The following is a 27,428-nucleotide window of genomic DNA, read 5'->3' as shown; positions in this document are numbered from 1 at the left end:
CGTTACTGGTCTCCAGCCAGACACTGAGCCATTGACCACAGCTCTTTGTGTGCAGCCATCCAGCCAGTTCTTTATCCACCGAGTGGTCCATCCATCAAATTGATGTCTCTCCAATTTAGAGACAAGGATGTCGTGTGGGACAGTGTCGAACGCTTTGCACAAGTCCAGGTAGATGCCATCAACTGCTCTACCCCTGTCCATCAGTTCTGTAGCCCCATCATAGAAGGCCACCAAATTGGTCAGGCAGGATTTCCCCTTAGTGAAGCCATGCTGGCTGTCACCAAGCACCTTGTTGTTTTTCATGTGCCTTAGCATGCCTTCCAGGAGAATCTGCTCCAAGATTTTGCCAGGCACAGAGGTGAGACTGACTGGTCTGTAATTCCCTGGGTCATCCATTTTCCCCTTCTTGAAAATGGGGGTTATATTTCCCTTTTTCCAGTCATCGGGAACTTCACCTGACTGCCATGATTTCTCAAATATGATGGCCAGCGGCTTCGCAACTTCATTTGCCAGCTCCTTCAGGACCCATGGAGTTGTGCACGTTCAGATTTTTAAGATGGTCTCAAACCAGATCCTCTCCTACAGTGGGTGCAAGGTCTTCATTCTCACAGTCCCTGCGTCTGCCTTCCAAGACTTGGGTGGTTTGGTCAGAGCCTTTGCCAGTGAAGACCGAGGCAAAGAAGTCATTCAGAACCTCAGCCTTCTCCAAATTCTGTGTAGCCAGTTCTCCCAAGAGCTTCCTAAGGGGGCCTACATTCTCCCTAGTCTGTTTTTTATTTGCTATGTACGTGTAGAATCCCTTCCTGTTATCCTTAATACCTCTAGCTAAGTTTAATCCTAACTGGGCCTTAGCTTTCCTAACCTGGTCCCTAGCTTCCCGGACAACATCCCTGTACTCTTCCCAGGCCACCTGTCCTTGCTTCCACTTATTAAAAGCCTCTTTTTTCAATTGAATTTTCCTCAGGAGCTCGTTATCCATCCAAGGAGGTCTCCTGGCCCTCCTGCTGCACTTCCTTCTGGTTGGGATGCAACACTCCTGAGCTTGTATCAGGTGATCCTTGAATATCAGCCAACAGTCTTGGGCCCCCCTGCCCTCTAGGGCTGTATCCCATGGAACCTTCCTAAGCAGGTTCCTGAAGAGGCCAAAGTCTGCTCTTTTGAAGTCCAGGGCAGTGAGCTTGCTGCACGCTCTTGTCACTGTCCTGAGGATCTCAAATTCGAGCATCTCATGATCGCTGCATCCAAGGCTGCCCTGGAGCGTCACATTTCCAACGAGCCCTTCCCTGTTGGTGAGTACAAGGTCAAGCATGGCACCTCTCCCTGTCGGCTCCTCTATTACTTGCAGAAGGAAGTTGTCCTCTACACAATCGAGGAACCTCCTGGATTGCTTGTGCCGGGCTGTACCGTCGCTCCAACAGATGTCAGGGAGGTTGAAGTCACCCATGAGAAAAAGGGCCTGTGAGCGTGAGGCTTTTTCCTATCTGTCTATGGAGTGCTTCATCCTTTTTTCAAAATGTAAAAACAAAAACAAAACAAAGCAAAAAACAAATCAAAACCCTGGGTTTAAATGTATTCACCATTGCATCTTTTCCTTCTGTAAATCAATTCAGATTTTGGAAACTAAATGCACATTCTAATTCTGAGATGCTTGCACTTTTGAAGTGTATCAAACTGAAATGACCGTGAAGAAAAATTGTATTCTCGTTTGTATGACTGCATATTCACTTTCTGAGAACTCTTAGAGAGTCTTGTGCACAGAATTAGAGACCATTTAGTTTTCAAACTAAATTTCTTGTCCTAGCAAAGTGAAAACCGATGTTCATGGCTTCTAGGCAGGTACTTCTACAACTTCAAAATAGTCATTGGGTAGAATCATGTAGCCTTTTCCTGCCAGTATGTCTTTTTCTTTCTGAAACTGAACAACCTCTCTCAGTTTTTCAGTTTGTTTTTCCTGACGCTGGCATCGCTGCTGCACTGTCTTGAGTTTCTTCCACAGTTTTTCAACTTGCTCCTCCAGCTGCTGAATTAGTTTTCGTTGATGAACTGTATCCTCTATGGTATAGTTGTGATCACAAAAAACAGCGAGATTGCTAGAGGTCTGGAGAGGAGGCATCAATAATCCAATACTTGGATCGACTAATCTGGCATCTATCTGAGAGAGATGTAATGGAGGAGTTGACTGAGATGCTGGTAGTACTGGAGCTGCTGGTGGCGGAGGTGGCGGCGGCGGTGGCAGTGGGGGAGGCGGTAGCAGATCTTCTGGCTGTTCTGTAAATTCTTCAGGCTTTTTGCTAGGTTCAGTGTAACAAAATATCGTGGGCACGGCGAAGAAGAGATAGTGGCACAAAATGTTTCTCTTCAAATTTTCTAGAGTCAAATGTACCTCTGAACTTCTCACAGAGAGGAGTCTCTTGAAGGCCTGTGAATCTTTTCTTCTCCATCTCAGGGCTTTTGCACGTTTTCACCTTAAAAGAAAGCATATATTCACAAACTGAAGCAACAGAGCACATTATGCCACTTTCATTTATGCCCATAGCAAAGATTAAAGCTCATACCAGAGCAAGCCTACTTTTCAGACCCCTCTTTCTTGCCTTAAAGAAAATTTTAATGGTCAACATTAATATATTAAACTGTTTTAGAGAACTGTAAATAGCCTTTGGTGAGATTTTTTACATGTGAGTATCTGTGAAAGAACGTGTTGATTTTGAAAACATTTTCTGACCTCAGAGGAAACTCCCTCAGACTGTTACAGAGCCTCTTCACAGTCAGGTGCTGGGAGTCAGTTCAGGCTTTAACCAATTTTAAGATACGTGTTTCATGCAAACTCACTCTCAAAAGTAAGACTTAATGCTTCTCTTTTTTGTCAACAAAAAAATTGCAGATGCCTGAAAGAAACCAGAGCTCTAAACAAGATTTTATCTTGTCAAAAACAGTCACCCCAGATACAAAATGACACATTTTTATTGCTCTTTATGAAAAGATTCTTTTCTCTGAGACTAGTGGGTGCTCCAGGAAGCAGCAGGAGATTCAAGGGAGACTGACAGGTACTTTGATTTGAACAAGAAAAATGAAAGATCTTAATGACTCCAGACACTGTAGGGTCCTTACCTCATAAATATATCTGATTCATATTCATTGCTTTCAGCAGGCTGAATCATTTCAAGCAAAATGATAGCAGGAAAAAATATCTGCTTTTTCTCTTACTATTGAGTAGCATCACTCATTCTTGAAATCATTTCTGTGTTAGAAAAATTTTACAGGGGTCCTGCGGCATTGTGGGTTCTCCAAATAATTCACTGATGATGTTAGGGCTCCGCACATGGACTATATTGCAGAATTGAGATCTAAGGAGTTTAGTAAATCCTTAATTTCCATTAATGTCATTGAAGGTTGCCATTTCCTGGGAAAGGATTTGTCGGGTCCCTTATAAGACCTGGCTACTGAACATTGTTCTGAGATTGTCAGACTTTTTTCCTCTGTCCATCTCCTCCAGCACTGTGGAATCACCCACAATCCTCATTTTAAAAGTTGTTTTAATAGTTATTTTTTGGATGTACATTGGATGCAAATTTTTGCTTAGTTTGTAAGAAAGAAATCAATTTTTTTGAGAGGAAAAAGGTGTTTTCTAAAAATATCAAGAATTCAGGAATGATGAGTTGTTTTAAATCATTGTATTTTATTGCTTTGTATGATAACTTTCTTAGGCAATGCTTCTCTGAATAGGTCTCATTATTTAGATATCAAAAGGGACCAAGTAGACACTTTAAGACTGATAAGATTCTGTTCACTAACAGTTCTAAACCATGAGAAGTTAATAGCTATTATAATGAAGTCCATTATCTAGGACTTTTTGGTGCCAGGTCTTTGACATACTCCTTTCTCTTCCTTCATGTTTGGAGATTTTTTAGAGATACACATATTACTTGAGTAGAAATAAATATTTACTACCTATTATTGCATTTTAAGGCTTCTTTTCTCAAACATTTCTGATCCCACAGTAGAATCCATTACAGCTTAAAGCAGTAATTCATATAACAACACTTAAAGCTCTGGGCCTGCTTAGAACCCATGTGGCCTTACTGGACTGCATTGTACTCTTAATTATATCCATGCTAAATTAGAGCAAGTTTATTTAAGTCATTTGAGAATAGAAACTGAATTTCTGTCATCTATGTTCAGGAAGCTTCCTCATCAATTTTTGTCCTTTTCCTTAATGTGAGAGCTCCTTCCCCCTCACCTCTGTCTGTTTAAGAAATGATCACTTACCTATTTCTCAGGACTGCTCATTGGAACAATGTTTGCCAAAGTGTCACTTTGCAACTTGGATTACTATTAATCTGTTGCCAATTCTTTTTGGTTTTGTTTGCTTGTTTGTGTTTTTTAATATTTATTTTTGGGTGTAACATTTCCTACTAATGAAGAAGAATGGCCACCATCCAGAAATGTAAGGACCCTTCTTTGTCCATGGCAGATCTTTTCACATTCCATCTAAAAAAGTGATACAAAGATCATTTTTCCAGGTCACTAATAAGGTCACCCCTTCATTTTCCTGACTTTACGGCTTACTGGTTTACACTGCAGCAAAAATAATTTGTCTCTGCTTTAAAGAACACAAATGACCTAACTCTACCCATCCTGCTGCTTCTGTCTCCTTCACTACTGTGAGATCATCTACCCCTGTTAATCAATCAGCCAAGTTTGCCAGACTTCATCATTTGGTTGTTCTTCCTTTCTAAAATACCCAAAGAAAACCCTCCTTCCTTAGACTGCTATCATGTTAGGAAGGTCATTGGTAAAACTTCCCAAACTTTGTCTTTTTGGCTCCTTAAACTCTCTTTGATGTTGTTTTCTCTCATCTCTGCTTAGATGATAAGCTGTTTGAAACAAGGACATTGCTGAAGCAAAGTCTTTGGTCCCTCATTAGATGGAACAGTAAGTAATAATAATGCCAGCAGAAGCAAGGAGTAGGGTAATACAGACAAAATGTAGTAGCAACTCCAAATTTTATTTAAAAATAGGTATTTTCCAGTGTATTCTTTTGATTTCTCTATTAACAGTTGTAGAAGATAATAACTGAAGTCACCATTTTCCTAAGCAGTTTTCTCATATTGGCTGGTTAATGCTGTGTTTCATGCTGACCATTTATATAACATATCCTCAAGAACAGTTGTTCATACCACAGCATTACTTGTAATTGCTTAGCCTCCCATTTAGTTTTAACAAATCTTCCAACAGACTGAAGAGAAATGATGCCAAGGAATTTCAGGAAAGCTATGCTGAAATGTGTCAGGATCTGATCTGGCTAATCTGAGCACCAAACTGAATGGACAAATAATTTAACGAGGGGTGAAGGATGTCTAGCTCAAGATGGAATCAGTCCAGGAAGAAATAAAGTCCAGTAGATCCAAACAGAAGATGAATGACATCCTAAAGGCAACAAAGATAATTTGGATCAAGCCAAAACCATTATGCAGATCTTCAAATAAGAGATGATGAAGCTACCTCACAGAGTCTGGCAAGAAGGGAACTGCGTGATTCTTTTAAAGAAGTGAAAATTGCCCATGATGAGTAGAGCAGAAGGGAAGAGAGTCAGCAGAGGTCCTGTGTTCATAATGAACTACTGTAGCAGGCAGCTGCACTTAGAACTGTGTGGGGACTCATCAACAATGATATTGGGATGAGAAATGTTAATTACAGCTGAACAGCCTCCCGGTTTGGCAGAAATCCCAGGACAAAGCGGTGGCACTTGGGCTGCAGATGCAATATTTTATAGAATCCCTGCTGTTAAAAATGCTATAGTTTCCTCAGTTTTATATATTGGTTACAGATGAACTGAAAACAGAATTTTGTTCCTTTTAGATAGATTCTGATGGTTTTACAGAGGTTACAGTAGCAGGCTGATCATCAAAAGTGTGGGGTTTTGTTTTTTTCTTCTCTGGAGCTTAGAAAATTTGGTTGTTGTTTAAATACCAAGTACACTACCAAGGTGAAAGTCAATTCAGTGATTACCATACTGGGACCATGCTAGATACAAATGACTTCATTAATTTACTGGAGAAAAATCATTACTGTACAGAATTTGTAAGTAGTTTCTAAAGGCAATTATGCCCCGAGCAAACAAGTTACACACCAGTAGTCCTGAGACACAGAGCCATGCCCATGCCTAAGGAGTACCCCCAGAGTTCCCACAGAGTCTTGATGACTTGAAAGGGAGACAGGCTGCCATCGCAGTTTCAGTGGCAATTGCACTGCTCCATGACTCACATACATTGCATTTTGTACAGGACACACTGGAACACTTTCCTTGTTGAATTTGGACATATTTGGCAAAGTGCCTGTAGAAACATCAGCTGGGTGGGAAGTACCTATCCTCTGTGAAGTTCATCAAGATTTTAAAGACTCTCAGGTTCCCCATCAGGATATAACAAGACTTTGAGAGCTGAGGAGACATGTTTTCTATAACTGTCAGTGTCCTTGGGAACTGCACATTCACGGTGGTGGCTTTGGTGAATTTAAACCACAGAAGTTTTGATTTTTTTTTTTTGTGTTGACTTTTTAGATTATTTAATTTTTTTTTAGTTTTGTTTTGTTTTGTTTGCTTGTATCTTATGTGGATTAATCTTTCTTTTAATTTAGACTCGTAGAACCCCTCTGATCCCGGGCACATACTGTTCCTCATTCTCAACCTCTACCTCATTTTCTCAGTCTGCTCTGCTTCTAAACATAAAATTTCCTTAAAGAGCTTGGTGATAAAATAAAGAACTTGCTGGAGTATGTGACCTGGAGTTGGGCAATTAATAATTAGTGTTAGAAGTTTGAGTCAGACATAAGTTTCTCTTTCCTAATCCCTTAGAAAGGCTTTCTTCCAGTATTACCTTAACCTACCTGCTTTAGCATTGAACACTCATTGTTCTTTTAAGCTTGTCTTCAAATTTCTCCTAAATGACCACTGTAGAGTACAACACTGTTAGAGCTATTCCACCCTACATAGAATAAAATTAAACATTTATTAAAGGGCAAGAGAGACTGATGACCTTAACCGAATGGCTGGGCAATCACTTTGCTGGGTGAGACCAAGTTCAAACGACCTCATAGTTTATTAATGTTGGTATCATTCAGTGTATTAGAACAATATAATTGAAATAGTAAGTTAAGCAAAAGTCTAAGAACATAATTTTTATGTCACTGGAGCTCTATGCCAACAGATCTGAGGAGAAACAAATACTTCCAGGGTTGGAAAAGAACACCTCAGATGAACAAGGGTGCCCATAATTTCACGCTTTTCTAACCTGGTACTAGAATAAACAAACAGAATAGAAATGTAGCAGAATACTAAAAATAAAAAAAGAGGTTTTTAAGACAAGCAATGGGAGATAGCAAAAGAATGTATGTATAGTAAACCCGAAAGTACTCAATAGCACCAAGACTTGAACTAGTCATTTCTTTGCTCATGTAGTAAATTTAAATTGAATAATGTTATTAGCATTACATCAACTAAGGAAATGGGGGTGAGCTTTAAACTGTCAACATTTATTCTGAATTTTGTATTTTGCAGAATTCTTCATTCACTTTTAGCAAATACCTCTCTACTCTCCAAGTGCAGTTCCCTAACTGGTTTCCTTATGTTTCTCTTTCCTGCCCTCCGTATTAACCTTTCTCTGCCAACAACCATGATCAGCAAACAATGCCACAGCAAAGGGAAAAACCCCCTCTGCAAGGCAAATACAGCAGAGTCTTGTTTGTTCTGTGAAACAGCATTAAAGCCAGTTCTCAGATCATTCCCAGATTACCAGCTGGCTGGCTGGCACAGAGAAACTGGGATGGGCCCAGCTGTTGAAGAGCTTGCCAGTAAATTTGTTGCTGTATTAGTGGAGCTGTTGGCTAGGGTTTAAAAGGTGAAGGAGAATGAAAGGGCAAGAATGAGGTGGAGAACCGTGTATATGAGCCAGGTGGTTGTAATGGCGCTAGCCAGGAATAACAGTTCATGAACACTGGTTGATACTAGTTATTATATTGCTGTTGCTCCTGTAAATTACTTTACAGTTGATACCTCTCAGTCATGGGCCTTGATTTACAGTTTAAGTGCCTAATGTTGCAAAATATGAATAGCTGTCTTTGACAATAAGAACCATTAGAAAACCTAAGCAGAAAAATTTGTCATATTAGAAAGATCACTGTAGGGATTTGCATGTACATAAGTTTTGTTCTATGTAAACTTTATGCAGTTTCTATGGTATTTTTCTACTCAAGCATTATGGAGTTACACAAGTCAGCTTATAAAAGCCAAGAAAGTTTTGTATAAACACATATATTACCTTTGAATGATGTGATCAGAATCATCATGCTGATGCCATTTGCAGCTGGAGAAATTGAGGGTTATTTTTAGAGGGCTTAAGACTGAATGTGGTGGAAGATACTAAAATACTTTTGGATTTTGATCGTAAGTTTCATACACCGACTAGGATAAAAAACCTGCCACTCCCTTCTGTATCAAATTAACGGACCCCTGTCAGGATGATACTTAAACGTGCCGATCAGGATGGTTTATTTCTTGACCCATTCCAGGCCATGGGGAGGGCACACACAGACATAGGACTGCACCTGAATTATCTGTTTTCACATTATGCCTGATTTTAGGCATTACTCTCAAGGCCTTCAAAAGCACCAGTCTCTCTTGATTGTTTCTACACAGCACTCACTTAAGGACATCTTATTCACTAAGCCACTCCAAAGTTGGATGAAAATTAGCTACCAAAGTGAGATGCAGTGTGACCTATGTCATTCCATACCATAGCAGATATCATATCCACTACTGATATTTTTTAAAGGATATAAAAGCACAACAAAGCGGGCATTTAAAGCTTGAAGATTATATTCTGATTGCTGCCTCAGGTTAAAATGTCAAGCAGATTGGAACTACTTCATTTTAAATGAGATTGAGACCAGAAAATAAAAGTGATAAAAGTTTAATAAAACTTTGTGGATGCTGGGAAAGCCTATCATTCACAATAGGTTTAAGATCAAGCATAAAAGATACATTTTCTTTTATCTGAAACAACAGGATCCCCAAAACAGAGACCAAGTGGAAGACTAAAGGGAATTTACTGGGTATCATCTGATGGAAGGATGTTTCAGGAACATCCAAAAATCCTTCAAAAACAGAGAAAAAGAAGCAGTGAAAAGACAGAGGTAAGAACTATACATTTAAGAGGTGACAGAATTCTATGTAGAATTAAACTTGAAACGTTGGGCAAAGAAATAGCCTTTTATTGTTTAACTGTAACAGCATCTAATAAATAGATTTTTGTGTGCGCTCTTTTCTAACAAACAAGACTGTATCAAAGAAAAATCTGACTACATCATCAAATTATTTCCTGATGTTGAAACATTACAAAAGACCCATGTACTGGCTAACTGCAAATGTTAAAAAGCTCTAAAATGTCAGATAGTTCCATCCCACTTGTTAAATATCTCATTTAAAACAAGTCAAAACTAAACAAAAAACCCACAAAAACATTAAGATACCTTCACAAAGCTTTAAATTTACTCCAGGTCTTGAGTCTAGTTTTTCAGACTGCCTTGTATTCCCAAGGCAATACCTAGAATTTTTTTCTATTTAGCATGTAATTGATATCCAATTGAAAAATATATATCTTTTAAATCCTGGCTTTGAACTAAGCCAGAATTCTACTTTAAATCTCTTAAACTTTATTTTATTTCAGGCATCTTGTGTAAGAGAACACATTTTGTGACAACATACGTTAAAACATGTACTGTCTCTGGGATAGAAGACATCATGCCTTAGAAACATGAACAATAATTCGGATGAATACTATGGAGGCCCTTTTGAAAACTTCATAGCTAAATTCAGAGGAATAATGGGTAAATTTTAATAGTTGTATTCTAAATGTTGAACAAGATGATTGTATGAATGGCTACACAGATGTCCATATTGAGAAACAGAGAGTGACTTTGTAATTAAAAATGAAGAAGTTAGTACTGTCTCTGGGGGTGCTCTGGAGCTGTGATAAAACTGATTCATATGAGTGACAAACCCACACGTATGATAGGCAATTTCTTCTAACACCTCTATCAGCACCAGAGAAGCCACTGAATAGTGAAATGAAGCTGTCAGAGATGGACAGATTGAAGGAACGTGAGGTATTCCAATTTCACCCACCAAACCACATATACAAAGTTTTGAGAGGAAAAAATGAGTTGAATATGTTATACAAAGTGTAGTGTTATATCTGTTTAATGAAAATGAGGACTAGTCTCACCCAAGTCTAAAAGAAAGGGAAGAGGGGCCATTTAATAGGATCTTAGTAAAGTTTTCTATTGCTAGGATAGAAAGTTCAGCAATGATCTTGACCATCTTCTAAAGATCTCTGTTGCTTCATGGAATAGAAAGGGAACATAGAGAGGCTTCTAAAATATTAAACATGTATAGTTGAAGTAGATAATTGAACCCTGGGTGAGAGAAGAAAGGAGAAAGGTGTACCCATCTGAAAGGAGAGACTGTCTCTTTATAAGCCTGAGGGAAAAAAAGTGGCTGAGGAGGAGGGAATCACAGTTGTACTCATTTTCTACCCTTGCAGAATACAAGGGAAAAGAACTGGTGAAAAGGTCTCCCTCACCCAAAACAGAGGGCAAGTGAAAAGGATACTCAGCATCATTCTATACAAAAGAGGGAAAGCCGCAGTGCAGAAGAGAGTTTGGGAATACTGTCTCACAAAATATAGGAAATTACTCTGGAAGTATCCAAAATATCGCAAATACTTTCAGAATAACTAGGTTAAAATGGCTTTGCCAAGTTTTTAGCATCAAAATACAGGCAGACTTGGCTGTAATTACACTGTAGCCATGCTTTTGCTGTTGTTAAAAAAATCACTTCAATACAAAGCTAGATGATTTCAATCAAGTTCTAGGATCTCTTGAGTGGTACTTCAAATCAAGCCATCTTTCTTTCCCGAGATACAAATATTTTCTTTGGAGAGACAAGACAGGACTTCTACATTTCTCTGGACTTGGGGCTGTAAGAAACATACTCTTCATTGCAATGTCTGAAGAGCATAGGTGCCAGACACTGTCAGCCATTCATAAAGTGTGAAGGGATGGTTAATGGGGAAGTAACGTAGCAGGTAATTTTTCAAAACCTGTTCTAGTAATCTGGCTCACATCATTGTAAGGGTTTTCAATTATTAATGGCCAGAATGCCTGGAAGAAAAGTTCCATTTATTGCTTTTCTCCCCTGTGCTGTGTGTTTTTTCACCTTTCTCAGAAACTGGCAGTAGAATCTCTCAACTCCAACCAGCAGTTTTAAGAAAGGGATTTTATTACAAGATTGTTGTACACAAAAGATCTCTATCAACTGCACAATTATATAGGCTGAAACATGATGTTAAATGCATTAAAATAATGATCAGAGATATGGAACTTTCTCAGCCTAAAAGGATTTCAATATTTCTTGGAGAAAATATTTTAAAAAACCTCACCCACATATTATTAATCTAATAGGCTCAGTATCTGTCTTCCTCTAAAGCAGCATATGGAAAAGAGGACTTTCACAGGGAAAGGTCTGTTTGCAATTTCAAGCTAGTGTGCCGCAATCTTTGTGCATAGCATTGGCCTTCGGAAAACTTATATTCCCAGAGTTTGTGTCTCATCACTCTTTGAATACAAATTTTTATAAACAAAATGAGCACTGTGCAGTAGTTACACGTTAATGTGTATGTACCCTCTTTTACTATTGATGTTTATGTTTTTCAGTCATTTTAATCCAAACTGTATAATCAAATACCATAACCCTTCATTATGTAGTTAAGCAACATTTGAGATCAAACCATAGGGTTTTTTACAATATTTAGAACATTTCCTTATTAAGGACTGCAATACCCTCATTTGTTAAATAGGGGAGATGCTGGTATATAAATCTGTAAAGTGCTCTGAGTTCTGAGTAGAAATCACTTGTAATGATTACTATAAACCCAGCTCTTACAAATACAGCATTAGGAAAGTGTCTTCCTCTATTCACCGTACTGAGCATAACTATATCCATGTACTAGTATGCATATAAGCATAACTATATCCACATACTAGCTAACTAGTTTTGATTTCTTGCCCTCTACATAAACATAGAAAGCATTGGAATACTGCGTTATCATTACATCTATTGCAAACTCAATATTTGTATACTACAAGGAATAAAGAAGAAATGCAGTGACTTGCACTTTCCTAAAATTAATCTTTATAATGTACTGTATTAGTGTATAGCCTTTAAAATATACAGCCTTAATATCTTATGCTGTGTTAGTGTTTAGTAATATTTTTAGGCTACAGCTTCTCCCTACCCCTTTAAATAAGACTTGACATGTGTTACAGTTGGTAATGTTGGAATATTTCCTAAATTGCTTAATTTTAGTTAATTTCTGCATGACACTTAGATATAAAATGATATAAAATTATGTAATTAATGATTAGGTGTTTTATTAACTAAGCCCTGAACTGAGAAACAGAGCCATTTAAAAAGCTGTTGTCTTTGATTCAGTGCAATGCCAAGTCCAACATGGACTTAGAGCTTTGTTCATATTCTACTGTGGTGTGGTAATAATGATTGCTGAACCTGATCATTGTGTTTCCTGTGCAAGTTAAATGAAATTCTCTGTTTCCACTATTCTCTTGAGCCCAGAATACCTCGTCTGGGACAGAGATGCCTGACAAAAATAACTTACAGGGATACTTTTACTTTGAAAACTGAGTGTTAAGCTGATTCAGAGTCCTATTACCCTCACCACTGTGAGCATTGTGTAACTCAGCACATGGGAGACTCACTGGTAGTTTGGCACAGCAAATGGAAAAATGGCAGCATTTCAATGGCAAGCGGAAAATAAGCTGGAAGACCAGACTCTTCTGAAAAACACCCGCTTAGGAATGTTGTTCGAAGTGTTAATCGCTTTACATCACTAGCAAGTTATATAAATCCAATTACTCACAAAACCCATTCGTCTAAAGAAGTTAATGTCTTTTATGTGAAGAAGAACATAAAAGTTGCGGGTTCTTGTCCAGAGCCAGCACATTTTCAACCGCATGGATTTCAAGCCCCTTTAACTTACTCCGAATCTGTGTTTATAGTGCATAATAGTTACTGGCGTTAATAAGCATTTGAGAACCTGGTAGATGGCTAAATTTGATTAATGCTGTTATTTGGGAAAAATGTGTAGATACTATTAAAAAAAGCAACTACTTTAGTCTGCTAGGTTGCACATCCATAAAATACACACTGCAGATGCACAAAGCATAAATCCAAACATACAGTTGCAACAGCAAGTAGTCTAGCAGTCATTTAGTCTTGGATGCTTCCCTACTTTGCTGAAAAGTTTCTCATGCCAAGAAGCCTGGAAAACTGAACTTTCTCTTTCACCTAACGTGCAAAGGAACCAGAGAAAGAGATAGTAATGTTTCCAAAGTTAATGCTCAGATATGAGTTCAAACATTCTTACCAATCAGACAGGCTTCGTGCCTTGACAAAGTGTAGTTGAAGGTGCTTTTTCTCTTTAAAAAGGAATTAGAAGGACATCCAGCCACTTGTCTTTTACACAAAATCTTTATGCAAAGCTTTCACCCTGAATGGGGGAGACTCCTCAATTCAAAGGCATCCAAATTTATCTCTAGAAAGCAATATAACTACAAGGCTGAAGGGTATTTTTCAGAGAATCATGGAATATATCAAGTTGGAAGGCACCCATAAGGATCATTGAGTCTAGTTCCCTGCTTCTCAGAGGACTACCTAACACTAAAACATATGACTAAAAGCATCATCCAGATGCTTCTTGAACTCCAATAGGCTTGGTGCCATGACCACTTCCCTGGGGACACTGTCTTAGTGACCGCCTGCCCTCAGTGATATCTCTCCTGTTCTTTAATCTGGGTCACTGAACACTGAATTGGAGCTTTCCTGGGATTAGAAGGAGAGCTAGAAGGAAAGAGAAAGGTCCTATAACTTGGTGGCAAGAATTATCACTGGAACTGGATATAGCAAAACACTAAACAAGAATACGTATTTAATGCTTGCAAAATTTTATTGAGACTTGGCTGCTGGTTCAGCATTAGTGGAGTCTACTGACAAACATAAAGATCATATAGCCCTTGTTTCTCTAGACTAGAAACCAAGCTAATCCCAACAATATCATTTGTACATATAATCAATATCGAGTGTATATTCTTAATCTGGTCTTGTAGGTTCAGTTGGCATGTGATGCTATCCGAGAAGCAAGACTGCGAAAAAATCTACCCAGCACTGGAGTGCTAAATTCCAATAATTTATCATATGTTCATATATTCTGTAGTTTGTTTACAATCCTGTTATCAACACTGTTGTGGTTTAAACCCAGCCACAGAACCATGCAGCTGCTCACTCACTCCCCTCCTTTCTTCCTCCCCCTACTCCCGGAGGAATGGGGAGGAGAATTGAAAGAATGTAACTCCTATGGGCTGAGATAAGAGCAGCTCAGTTACTAAGGTATAACACAAACCACTGCTGCTGCCACCAATAATAATAATAATGATAAGGGAAATAACAAGGGAAGAGAATACAGCCACTCATCAGCCGCTGACCAATACCCAGCCTGACCAAAGCAGTGATGTAGCCCTTCCAGGTAACTGTCCCCCAGTTTATATAGTGGGCATGACGTGCTGTGGTATGGAATACCTCTTTGGTCAGTTTGGGTCAGGTGTCCTGTCTCTGCTTCCTCCCAGCTTCCCCTCCTCCCTGGCAGAGCATAAGGCTCACAAAGTCCTTGGTCAGAGTAAGCATTACTTAGCAAAAACTCAAAACTGGTGTGTTATCAGCATTGTTCTCAGGTTAAAGCTGAAAGCACAGCACTGCACCAGCTACTAAGAAGGAAAAAAATGACTGCTGCTGCTGAACCCAGGACAAACATTTTATCTGCTATTAGATTATTTCCTCAGAAGTTACCTTTTTTATGGTGATTGCTCAATTCTAGTCTACCTAATGATGCAAAATTCCTTCTACTGTTAGCATTAATGGGTTTTGTTCTTACAGGTATCAGCTTCTTTTTTTCTTCAGTTTTGACATCTTATTCCAATAGATAAACTATTTATGTTTATTCCTTGCCATTCGAAGTGTTTTTCCATTCAAAACCTAAGGTTTCCTTATATCTCAAACATATAACTGAATAGCTATTAATACATTAAAAACTTGCTAAAAAATTATAGACTAATATATTATTATAATATTGTTTGACAAACATGGATTTTAAACGGCTTATGCTTCTATTTACTTTGCAGCTAAGCTAAGAAATGGGTCAATAGATTGAACAAAGCTGGTGGTAAGGGGAATGTAATGCCCATTGTCATCAGATATCCCAGTGGAAAGAAAAATCTCTTAATGGACAACAGAAAGGGACTACAGTTATAAAGCCATATGCTACATAAAGAACATGCAAATCTTAGAAGCATATTTTCCAACACTTATCACTGTTTAGCGTGGAGAAAAGAAGGGTCAGGGAGGATCTACCTGAACAGAGGGTGCAAAGAGTATGAAGCCAGGCTCTAGTCAGTGGTGTCCCATGACCAGACAAGACGCACAAACTGAAACGCAGGAGGTTTCATCTGAACATCAGGAAACTTTTTTACTGTGAAGGTTACTGACCTCTGGCATAGAATACCCAGAGAGCTGCCCAAATATTTTTAAATGAAAATTGAGTATCAGGAGAGTCAGTTCATAGAATTGTAGAATCACAGAATAGTTAGGGAAAAGGAAAGAGGGCAAACGATAGTTTAAAATCAACTGTATGTGATCTTACCCCACTAATCCAGAAAAGTTTAAAACTCAGCATATAGTTTGAGTACCAAAGTATTAAAGGGAATAAAAAGCCTTTTGGTCTAATTGTATAGATCAATTAATAGAGAATATTTGGTGTGTACTTGAGTAGAATCGACAATATGATTTTCATGAACAGTGCCTTGAAAGATCTAGCCATAATTTTCCTAAAGGACTCAAACTGCACTATATAGAATAAATGCTGAACCCCCTGAGACTGATAAGATTCACAGTATTATCAATCTAAAAGGTGTCCCATTTTCTAGACTCACTTTATCCGCTAGAGAAAGATATACCTACAGAGTCTGATTCATCCCATTGGTATGATAAGGAGCTGAAAGATCAGCACACTGTGCTGCTCATCCCTTCTTTGAAGGCCAAACTCATTTGGTCATTATAGGTTTGCCCTGAGGAAAGGAAGGGGCTTCTGGCTCAGTTCCCTGTTGCCTGTTGTCTTGGGGAAATGTCACCTGATTCAGAATGTTTTTTACCTCGATCACTGAAGCTGTAAGTCATTGCACAAGAGTGAAAAATAAAAAAGAAGTCATAGTAACAAGTGAAGGACCAATCGCTTATTGCTTAACATCTGAGGTGAATAACTGGCAAATACAGTTTGGTTTGTTAGCATTTTCCACCCCTTTGTGCTGAAAGGACCGAGGTCTGCAAATAACTGTTCATTTGTTCAGCTTTAAGAGGACAAACAGTATAGTGGGGTATCTCAGACCCAGTTTACTGCTTTCTTAGTACACTTCAGTGTATTTGGGAGGAAAAAAAAACAAAACCAGCAAACACAGACAGAGGTTAATATACTGAATCACAACTCAGGCAGCAATTACTAAGCAATTATTAGAATATATGAAGACAAAAGCCATTGTACCATAGCTTATTCTGCACCTACTCCAATGATTTCATATGTAAGGCAGAGCACAGTCTGACTCAATGTTGCCCAGTAGCATCTTCATCCTTGTTACAGAGCTTCCTTTTTATTCTCCCAGTAACAGATTAAAATAGCTCATCTTGGCACACTGAGAAACGACACAGGTCTCAGCTAGTGTATGCTATATGCCTTTGTATTCAAAAGCACAGAAAGGGGATTTTTCTGACCTCACAACCTACTGGCCTGATTTGCTTTTGTTGTCATTTGCAAGAAAGAGGACTGAGTCTGCTGGGACTAATCAACCTGTGTCAGGGAGACCCCCCTGAAATCCAAAGTTCAGAAGAACATAAAACAGTACCTCAAGGGGCTGCATTATCCAGTACAGCTTGCAGTGTCTGCTTGTCTACTTTCAACATTCCTCATTGACACAATATTTACTGGTTTTGGTTGCAAAGGAAGACCAATAACCTTGCACTTTTCTTGAGTTTTAAAGTGAAACCTCATTCTTACTAGCATAGCCAACAGTCACACTGTTGTAACTGTAACCAGCCCTCTTTATTACTCCCTCACACTAAACTCATGTCTAACCAGCTTTCTAACTTCCTATGCAGAGATGTAAAATATGTCCCCAAAAGTCAGTGGTGGTATCATAAATACTCTATTATGGGATATTAATGAAAGGGACTGCCAAGGTACCCATCACACTAGAATAGCAGAGGGCCCATAAAAAGCTAATAAATCAAATAATCTTAATAGCCCAACTACAATATGCCATGTATAAAAATGTGATCTTTGTCAGATATATGGCTCTGGGTTCTCTTACTCCTGGAGTTTGCTGACACATATAACAAAAATTGCCAGTATAATGACCTTATCAAGTGTTACCAACCTCTGTTTATATACAAGTCCTTGCATGCACAGTACAAATTGCAGGCATCATAAAGGCACATCTGTTAGCTGAGTAATGCCACCTACCATATGCTCCATGAAGAGATATATAGAGGGAGAAGTTAGCAGTGGGGGTTGCTAAAATAGACTGGAGGGACTGCAAGTCCCTGGAAATGTGAAGAAATATGCTGCAGAAACACCAACACCCAGAAGCTCATGGACTGCTTACATGTATTTCCAAGCATGAGCCATGGTTTCTAAACATAGTAGCCACTTTTAATGTCTTTTATAAGAAAGAGAATTTCCAGGACCATGATTTATTTTGTACATATGCAGGTCTAGTCAGTGGATGTTTACCATACACATACCAAACAAAAAGAATCTGTCCTTCAGACTGCAAAATTCCTTATTCTATGAGAAGCAGGTTTCTCCAGACTACCAAAAACTCTTTTGAGAATGTATAACTTAAGAAAAGTTGAATACGGCTTTTAACATGGCACAATTTTACAATGCAGCTGTTACAGCTGGGTGTAATGTACAAGAAAATTGTATTACATAAAACTGAAACCATATTGATAACATGATGTAATCTTTTAGAGAACAGAAGGGATCTTCTAGATCCATTTAGTCTCAAAATATAAACCAGTTTATTTAAAATAGAAATCCATATCTATCCAGAACCTAATGATGTGACTTTTTCTACTAATTTTATGCATATATTTCTTAGCTGTACTACGTTCCTCTGGTCTTAGACTTGGACTAAGATGTTCTGATATGTGAGAAAAAGACCTCTCTCATTTTTTCTTAATCCTAAAATAAACTCCATATCGTTTACAACAGAGGAATGTATTTTTGACTTCCATCACAATTGTCCACTGAACTCAAAATGAAGAGCAATACTGACTGATATATTAAAACACTGACAGGCTGAAAGACATATATTTTCTAATTCATCAAAATACAAATTAGAATAAGCATCCAAATTTAGCAGGTAGGAATAGACGTATTTCTTTTGAGGAATAAAGAAAAGCTTTGGAAAGTAAGATTCCTACTTTCTAGAAAGAACACAGCCTAAAATATGGGTTTTGTGTTTCTTTACATTCAGTAAAAACAAAGTTTAAGGAAAATACGGTGTTGCCTAAACTTTTAAGCTGGTTCTGTGATGATTAAAAATGACCAAACTTTCCAGAAGCAAAGCCATGCTGCTTCTAAAGCAAAAAAAAAAAAAAAAAAGCAAACAAAAAAGATCCTGTGGAACATTGATATTCATTCAAGTCGCTCTACTTTCAAATTTCAGATTTTTAACTTCTGCTTTGCATTTCTTCTTGAATTTAAAATGCTTCTTAATTTAAAAGAGTGCAAACACCTGCAAACTTAGACTTTTTGTGCTTCCTGCATTTATTAGGACACTGAATCTGTGAGTTAATAAATGATTAAGCAGTGGATGTATTCTAGCTGAAGTTCACTTTATAGATTTAGAATGTCTATGCTTTTGTTGGGAAAGATTGTGCTCATATATGCATGATGCAGCACGGAGCTCAAACTTGCAGCAATTCTCTACACTCCAATAGTTTTGAGGCATGATTTAGCTTCACAAAATCCATACTGATTCTTCCTCTGTCTCTTGTATGTATCCACAACTCTGGCAGCACAGGACGTTTCACACTGAAAAAGCATTTCAGGTTCTCTCTCTGACAGGGTCTCTGACTTTGAAATGTGCAGGCCCAAGCAGGAAAAAGTTACTCTTCTCATTTGCCATGCTTTATTAGACAAATCATCCTTTCCCCTTGGCCATTCTAGAGCTACCCAAGGAAGGATGGCTGTTTCGGATTCCGTGCTATGAAGGGGGCATGTCACCCCAGTCAGAAGCTGAACAGATAGCTTTAGGCTGCCATGGGAATCTTTCCTGAGATGCTATCTTCAGTTTTTCGTTTGACAGTCTTTTTAAGGGAAGGGGGAAGAATATGTGCATTATAAAACAAACATGAAGACTCAGAAATGTATACATTAAGTACAGATGTTTTATTCTTTTACAGCTACATTCAACTGTGTTTTAAAGTTAGGGCATACAGCAGAATTACCTAGTATATATTCGTGCTTCTGTAAAATTATATTTAGCATTTTCAATTTAAGGTGCACAAATCTTGTTTTCCTTTCACCAATGGAAAATAGTAAAGAATGAACAAAATGAGCTAAGACACCCCTGAATGTCAACACAAAACCAAATGTTACTACTTTGCTTTGCAAGTAGAATTTTTCATAGTCTCAGAAATGTGTGCAAGCCTTTGGTGCACAGGTGGAACATCAATGTTTAAAAGATCCCCAGAGGATGTTAACTATTTTAATTCTTTTTCTCACTAGCTGAGGTCTTGTCACTTTGTCAGGTGTCTTATGTGACTAAATATCGTCCTTAATGCAGGCAGCTAAGTCTTCTCTGCGTCTGCCTGGAAAACTAACAGCGATGAATGGGGATAATCTAAACTCACAGTCCATTTAAGATTATAGGATTACATCCTTCAGACTATATAGCTTCTCACACTTCTGGTATATGTCTCCATAACTGAGCTATTAATACCAGAAAAAAAGGTAACTATTGTAACTCTTTTTACTGTGGAGATTTATTTGCTACTTGGCACTTGGTGTACTTGGTCCCTTAAAATCTTGTTAGTTTGAGAACAGTGCTATTATTTATGAAAGTGCGACTTTTCTCCTTTAAAGTCAAGCTCTTGTGGGTTTTTTTTCTGCCCATCTGAAAAAAAACTCAACAAACTAACCAAACAACAAAACATTAACACCAAATCTTGACAAATCCAGAAAGATACTAATGGAAGTTGTCTGAGACCATTCACATCCCCCCATTTTTCCAAACACATTTCTCATTAAGGAAAAGAAATTTGAGCTGTTCAGTGATTCTTCTTTATTTTACATAGTAAGAGTTTTGCCAAATGAGAGAGCAACGCACCCCTTCTTTCACATCTCTGTTTCTAGAATAGGCTAGTAGCTACAAAAAGTTCAATGTCCTCTACTGTTTGTTAGCCTTTCTGAGTGACCAAGCAGGTTACTTATATATAGCATAGCTCATAACTGTTGCTTATATGCTTATGTCATAATCTGCAATCAATATTTGCAGCACCTATGCAGAGGTATGCATGCTTTTATTCCAAAAGGGAACATGCATATGCAGTAATATTACCAGCTATTAGACTTGAAGGAAAAATAACTTAGGAATCATGTTTGCTATCGCAGATGCTCCTCTGGTTCCTACCTTTGCATTAGTAAAATCACGCTTAAGAATCATGGTGGAATAACGGGAAAAGTAAGATGCAGCCAGCCAAACTTGTTAAATTTCAAATAAAAGGTGCTTTGAAGAGGACAGAACCAGCAGTCAAATAAAAATACTCTTGGCCCCTGAGAAAAGGACTGGAAAGAGGAGTAATGGCACAATTTGCTTACAGAATGATTTGAACAAGAAAGCTTACATTGCAGCCATGGGAAGATCAAAGATGAAAGAGCTGAAATCTAAGATACACTGAGAGCAAGCTTTTGTTTAAACAGGACATGACAAATCATAGGTAATGAGTATATTGCCAGGGTGATCTGTATAAAAATCTTGTTTGGTAACAATAGGACTGTTGGGACCTGAAACCAAATGTGTGATTCATGTTACAAGGGAAGTTACAGTTAGCAACATAAAAATATTACAAAATAGTCCTTTTGCTCCCTCCTGCCCAGGGAGGTGCAGACAGGGCAAACACAGAGCAGAAGGAGCCATAGCAGTCCCTTTGCCAATGAAAGCCATCCTAGCACTTGTTCCGTTTCCCTGAACTGATTTCCTAGCGTGTTTCTATTACATTCATGATTTAAGCCTCTAAGCTATGTCAAGACCAAGACACACCAGCTCAAAGCTTGACAGAAGACCTGGTTACAAGAGCTTGCAATATTCTTGAGAGCCAGTCTGTGTGGAGCCTGCATTCGTATGAGATCAGGTATGATCTTCTTACAGTCCCAGAACTGCTCTTTTATCAAGAGAGGGTTATCAGAAGCAAAGATCCCATTTTGCTTCTAATGATGTGCATGTGTATACCATGCCAGACAGCCTCCCTTCAAGATTCCCCTCCAGCTCCCTTTCCTAACTCACCACCCATACCTAGAGCTGGCTTGCAGCTGTCCAGACACTTGGAGAGGAGCCAGCTGGGCAGTCCCCAGCCATCAGCTCCTGATCCCCGACTAAGGCCAGCAATGCCATGGCCACTTTCCAAGGAGACCCTGCCCACCATCCTCCTGCAGCAGGGTGAGGTGGTGGCGGCAGCCCAGACAGGGAGACCCCACAGCCCTGGTCCTGCTGTAGAGCTGGGGAGGTGTTGGTGGGAAGCTGTCTGTCTGATGGCCAGGCACTGTGGTGACCAGCGGTGCAGAGCAGCTGGCAGGGTGCCATCTGCGGAGTTCACAGTGTGGTGAGAGGTCTGGATGGGGAGCCTGAGGCATGGGGACAAAGCCCCCTTGTTCTGCTAGTGATGGTTGTGGAGGCCACCGCTTGCATGTGGATGCAGGGCTGCCAGGCAGGTGTCTCCTCATGTGTGGGGCTGGAGAGGGTGCAGGCACAGACAGAGTGTTTTTTCTGGTGGTGCTGCTGCACCCCAGCCTGTCCCACTGCAGCCATCAGCCCTCCTTTCGAGCACTACTGCCAAAATCTTCCTGCAGCAGCCCGGCCAGCAGCCACTCCCCCTCAAGAGGTTTTAGGACACCACTCTCTTCAGGAGGGCAAGAGAGTTCTGTAATACAGATGTGCATCTCTCTGCAGCCTGTGCCAGAGATGGGGCGTTATTTGTTTCTATCATTGAATCATAGAATCAGCTAGGTTGGAAAAGATATTTAAGATCATCAAGTCTAACCTTTACTCCAGGACTGCGAAGTCCTCCACTAAACCATGTCACTAAGGGCCTCACCTACACATTTTTGTGTTCCTTTCTGGCCTTTGCTGATGTCTTCGGTAGTTGTCTGTGTGATGATGAAGGGAAATGCTTGCTCCTGTCTGTTGTTATCATCCTGCAGTTTCTCACCTCCAGCTACTGCTCCAGGAAGATGCTGGGCTTCTACAGCTGCTTTACTCCATCTTCCAGCTCTCGTGGGTAACTTAGAAACTGTGGAGTATCTGTGGAAATAGACACCTTCATTTCAGCAGCAGAATCTAACTCTAAAGGTCAAGCATAAGAGTTTTTTTAAAGTGGTCTGCCCATTTGAACAGTCACACAAAACATGTTAATGAACAGTGTGTATTCATTCAGTAACAGCAGCAAAATCTAATTAAGTAGTTCTTTTATTTTAGTCTGCCTTGACTAGAACAAGCAAATAAGCTTTCTATCACACAAACCCAGCAATTCACTGTCATGGCCATAATCCAGAAGAGACAAAACGAATAACAGAAATCAAAGATTCCATTTCAGGAAATCAATTTAAATTCTTAAACAAGCCTTTTATTAGTAAGCTATTTACTTTATATCTGTGTTCAAAAAATGTAATTATTAATTATATGTGTTATATCCTGCTAGGTATACTGGGTGCATGGTTCACTTAGATCACTCACAGCTATATTCTAATACCGTCAGATATGAAATATTTTCCTACATTAATTCCACAGATGTATAAAATACAGTTGGACTTATTAACTTCTGAAGTTGGTTGGTGTAAAAATGTCCTTAATTGCTTGGGTTACAATCATTTAAGCCGAACATATAAACTTACTATGAGGCTAATTGCTCTTATAACTCCTTTTATTGAACCATGTAACCTTTTAATATTAAGGTAGGATATTTTATACCTATTTTACTTTTATGTCTAATGTCCAAACATAATTATGTCTACTAAAGACATTATCAAACATCTCACGTTTTTACAAAGCCTTGATTTTTATTTGCATACAAATTGCTGCAAGTACAACACAGCTTTGCAGAGTCAACATTTCTTTTTATTCCAATGGGCTACTGTTACCCCACTGTATTCTGTATTGCTTCCTGATGGCAATAATCAGAGTTAGTTTGCAGACAAGGGTACACAGAGACACCTTGTGCTCACAAGGGGAGAATGTGGAGATGGTGATGGACATCCATACGTCAGAAGATTATCACCCCCTGCTCTTCCTCTACATTCTACAAAATATTGATTGTGTTCCTCTACAGTAAAGTCACAAAACATACACCACAGACAGCGTGAACCCAAAGAATCAAGAACATTTCTAGAATGCAGAAATCTGTGGGCAATTCAATAAAGACATGTAATTTCAGAGGCACATGAAAGAAGAAAGTTTTATAGCCTTACCCTGACAAACTTTACACTCAGCTGATACACAAGTTCTAGTATACTTGCGCTAGGTCTATGTCTCATGTGATTAACGCTAGTTCATGTGTTCCTGTGATGCACCGTGATACACTGGGTAGATGTATTGTTACTTCTTACTGGTTTTCAACGCAAACATCAGAAGTTACATTTACGTAACCTGTACACAGTCAGTAGTGGTATTACCTCTTTCATTTAGATGGGAAAACAGAGGGGAAGAGTGATCCAAAGCACACATCACGTAAGAAGTGGTGTCTGGATACAGCCACCCCTCTCTACCATTTTTTTTCCAATCTATCTCCTTTAATCAGAAAATGTATTAATAACATTGAAATTAGTATAGTCAGATTTAGCTTAAGAGTTGAATTTATGTGAACAAGTTACATTCATTTTTTAAAAACCCTCTCCCTTTTGAAGTCATATGAAAAATCCCAACATGGATAACATTTTCCTTCCCATAAGCATTCCTATGCTTTCAATCTTTTCTGATTATTTTCACACCAGGCATTGTGAAGCAGATGAAGAACTAGAATATAACATTCAGTCTACCTCTAATGATTATGTGTCAGCTATCCTCTGATTAAAAATGAGTTGCATCATATTAAAAGGATGGAAAATAAGGCTGTGTGATAAAGAACAGTACAGTAAGAGTTAAATCAGTGAAGTCTGTGGGAATTTCCCTACTATCTTCTTGTCTGCCTGTGACCTGCAGTTTTGCCTAACCATTACTTAGGAACTTTCACCTCAGCTCTAACTACAAGTACCCTCCATATAATGTATGTCCTTGGTACCAATACTTCAGATAACAGCACAAGAAACCCATCTATAAGCAGTCTGCAGCAACGGATGTAATATCCTTTCCATGATTTTTGTCATCATTAAATAAGATTATTATGAATATCATTGATACCAGAGGAAAAAAATCCTTTTTGCATCTTTTTCAGTTCAGAAGCTTAGGGTGGCCACAAGTTTCTACATTTCAAATACACCGGGGGGGGGGGGAATAAAATTATAATCTTTGTTTCTCTCCTTCTTAATTTTGCTGAATGGTCTTTGCTTTTGTTTTTTGATAAAGACAAAATGTGTTATTCTTTTTTTTACAGTTAGATTTTTCTTCTTACTAGTTTCTTTTCTAACCCACAAAAGGAACTTAACATGTCTTCAGTTAATTGATAAAATATTTCTACTTTCAGTTACTTGTAAGTAAAAAAAAAAAAAGTAAAAAAAAAAGTATAAAAACATTTAAATGTACATTTTGATTCTGTTAATGATTGGTTTTAGATCTTATCTGTTCCAGAATACTTCTTTTACCTGAAAAAATTCTTGCGTTAGATTCTAATAATGTCAGTACATGTGGGAGGATGATCGGCAGTAAAGATGATTGTGGTGTTAAGGAAGCATATGGTGTGCAATATGTTAGAAACATCGTGATTATGAAAGTACATAAATTGTGAAGGATGCAAAAAACTGTAGAATATGGATTTCCCATTCTCAGTAAATATTTGTAATCTTCAAGATTTGGAAGCTGAGGTACCCTTTTAAAAAAGTAATCAGATCAATAAGAATGTTTAGACCTGTAGCCATTACAAACATACTCAGCTCCATGTTTCCCTTTGGGTGGGTCCTTGAGCTGCAGATGACCCAGTGCACAAGAACGGAGAAACCTCTGCTAGATCCATGTGTGTCCAAGACAGCCTATTAACTGAGACTTTGCAACACAGGAACACCGTATTTACTGTTTGCAGTACAAAATAAGCTGGAAGCTGTTTAGCTGCTATTTTTTTTTTGGATGGATGTGGTGCAGACCGAGCACATGGCCTCTCCTGCACAAGCAGTGTCTCTCTTCATGACATTCCCAGGACAAGATCACCTGGCTGCACAGAGCAGAAAAGTGAGAACTACTCATAGCCTGTTCAGGCCAACTACACCCTCTGCCAAACAAGAGTTTCCACGTATAAGGAGCCAGATGTTTCTGTATTACCCAGGCTCTAGGAGACCTTACAGAGTCATGGACACACAAATACTCACAGTAAAATGTTTTCCTTGAAAATGGTGCAACAGTTCTGAACCCAAATAACTCTCTATGAATCTAACTTGAGTCTGATAGGACCTGCAGCAAGTTATTGCTAATAAACTTTTCTGGATCCAAGGTGATTATGGATATAGACACTATAGACTACAATGTTGCCCAGCTTGTACCTAATCTGTTTCAGGCATGTTTCTTTATTAGTCAGTTTGACTGTATTTTTTTTAATAGTACAGAAGTGACGTAGCTTTCAGGACACACCACTGGAGTGCAACCAAAGGACTGCCAAAGTAAGGAAGCATGGTTATATACTAGAAGAAGCCCTGAGAAGGAAGAATAATGCTGGATTTAATTAAGGTAATTTAAAAGCAGTAAGCGGACTGATTATGATAAATAAAACCAGTTTGGGTTTATAGCCTGTAGCAACATGTGTAATAATTTCTACTCTTGTGTATGAAAAAGTGAACTATAAGCCCATGAGCCAAAGCGGAATTCACTTAACGAACGTGCGTACAATTGTGGTTGGCTTCCATCATCAGCTCTTGTCTCCTTGCTGAGCTGAGCACTGGATTGGAGGCTTCCAAAGTTAAGTATTAATTGAAAGCCTGGAAGTCCTCACCTCTGCTTTTGAGGCAGCTGCCCTACCCAGTCTTTACTCAAGCTTGCACTACTCTCTGTGCTTGAGTGGTAGAAGCAATATTGGTAAGGAAATGGGCCCAAGATGCTTAGCCGCAGTCCTCAACAGTCAAAGGGGAACACATCCTTCCAGTCATGCCCTCCGTGTTCTGCCCCCAGTAGTCTGCACTACTATTCTGAACGCAGAATCCAGAAGCCACTGATTTTTTTCTCTTTTCAGGATGTGACAGTCCTTGTGTTAGACTGGGAATAGACTTTGCACATTGTAGGAAGAAACCATGTGTTTTCTGTGAAGAGTAAATACTTGAAAGTGTTCCTCATATTGTTGAGTTAACCCCTAAACAGACATAGCAGGACAGTTAGAATGTGAACGAAGAAGAAACAGAAAAATTGCCTAGGTCAGAAAATGTGCCAGGAAATGGATCAGAAACACCCAGATGAGAACTGAGAGAACAACCAAGTTGCTCAGAATGTGGTGGAATAAACCTGCACTCTGCCACTTCCTTGCTTCTGGTGTTTCTCTCTCACTCTACTTGTGACAGAATGACAATGAAAGAGCAAGCTCTGTCTGCAATACTGTGTGCAGTTCATTTTTTGTTCAGCTCCACACTCCTTTCACAAAAGCAATGATAGCCTATGACCATGTTCTGAATCAAAATGCAACAGACTGTTAAGACGCAAATACAAAGATTCTGTAACCCTACTCACTGCAAATGTTTGACATACCTTACTACTTTGCTAAAAGCTGTCAAATATTATTTTTAACTTTTAACAGTGTTGCAGAATTACGACTAAGCAATGTATGGTTTTGAGATTCAGTGACATAT

The 27,428-nt window shown here is 38.7% G+C and overlaps 1 protein-coding gene across 1 annotated transcript; it reads right to left on the bottom strand.

Moving 5' to 3' along the window:
• Window positions 1-1,515: 1,515 nt before the first annotated feature.
• On the bottom strand, window positions 1,516-21,883 carry LOC130607175 (THAP domain-containing protein 1-like). The gene is made up of 2 exons (XM_057424074.1): window positions 21,754-21,883; window positions 1,516-2,367 (listed from the first exon to the last, which is right to left on the bottom strand). Exons 1-2 carry the CDS (start codon window positions 21,881-21,883, stop codon window positions 1,829-1,831), a joined length of 669 nt encoding a protein of 222 aa, XP_057280057.1. The 3' UTR covers window positions 1,516-1,828.
• Window positions 21,884-27,428: the final 5,545 nt, after the last annotated feature.

Source organism: Pezoporus wallicus, unplaced genomic scaffold (genome assembly GCF_028554395.1).
Source record: "Pezoporus wallicus isolate ANWC-B61680 ecotype Strahan unplaced genomic scaffold, APGP_CSIRO_Pwel_v1 contig_16, whole genome shotgun sequence".
Classification (NCBI taxonomy): domain Eukaryota; kingdom Metazoa; phylum Chordata; class Aves; order Psittaciformes; family Psittacidae; genus Pezoporus; species Pezoporus wallicus.
This window is presented reverse-complemented; position numbering and strand designations above follow the sequence as displayed.

Coding starts and splice junctions, on each gene's coding strand:
- LOC130607175 (XM_057424074.1), bottom strand. CDS start 21,883: ATGGTGGGCAGGGTCTCCTTGGAAAGTGGCCATGGCATTGCTGGCCTT. Junction 2,368..21,753: donor CAGCTGCAAGCCAGCTCTAG/GTATGGGTGGTG, acceptor ATTTGACTCTAG/AAAATTTGAAGAGAAACATT.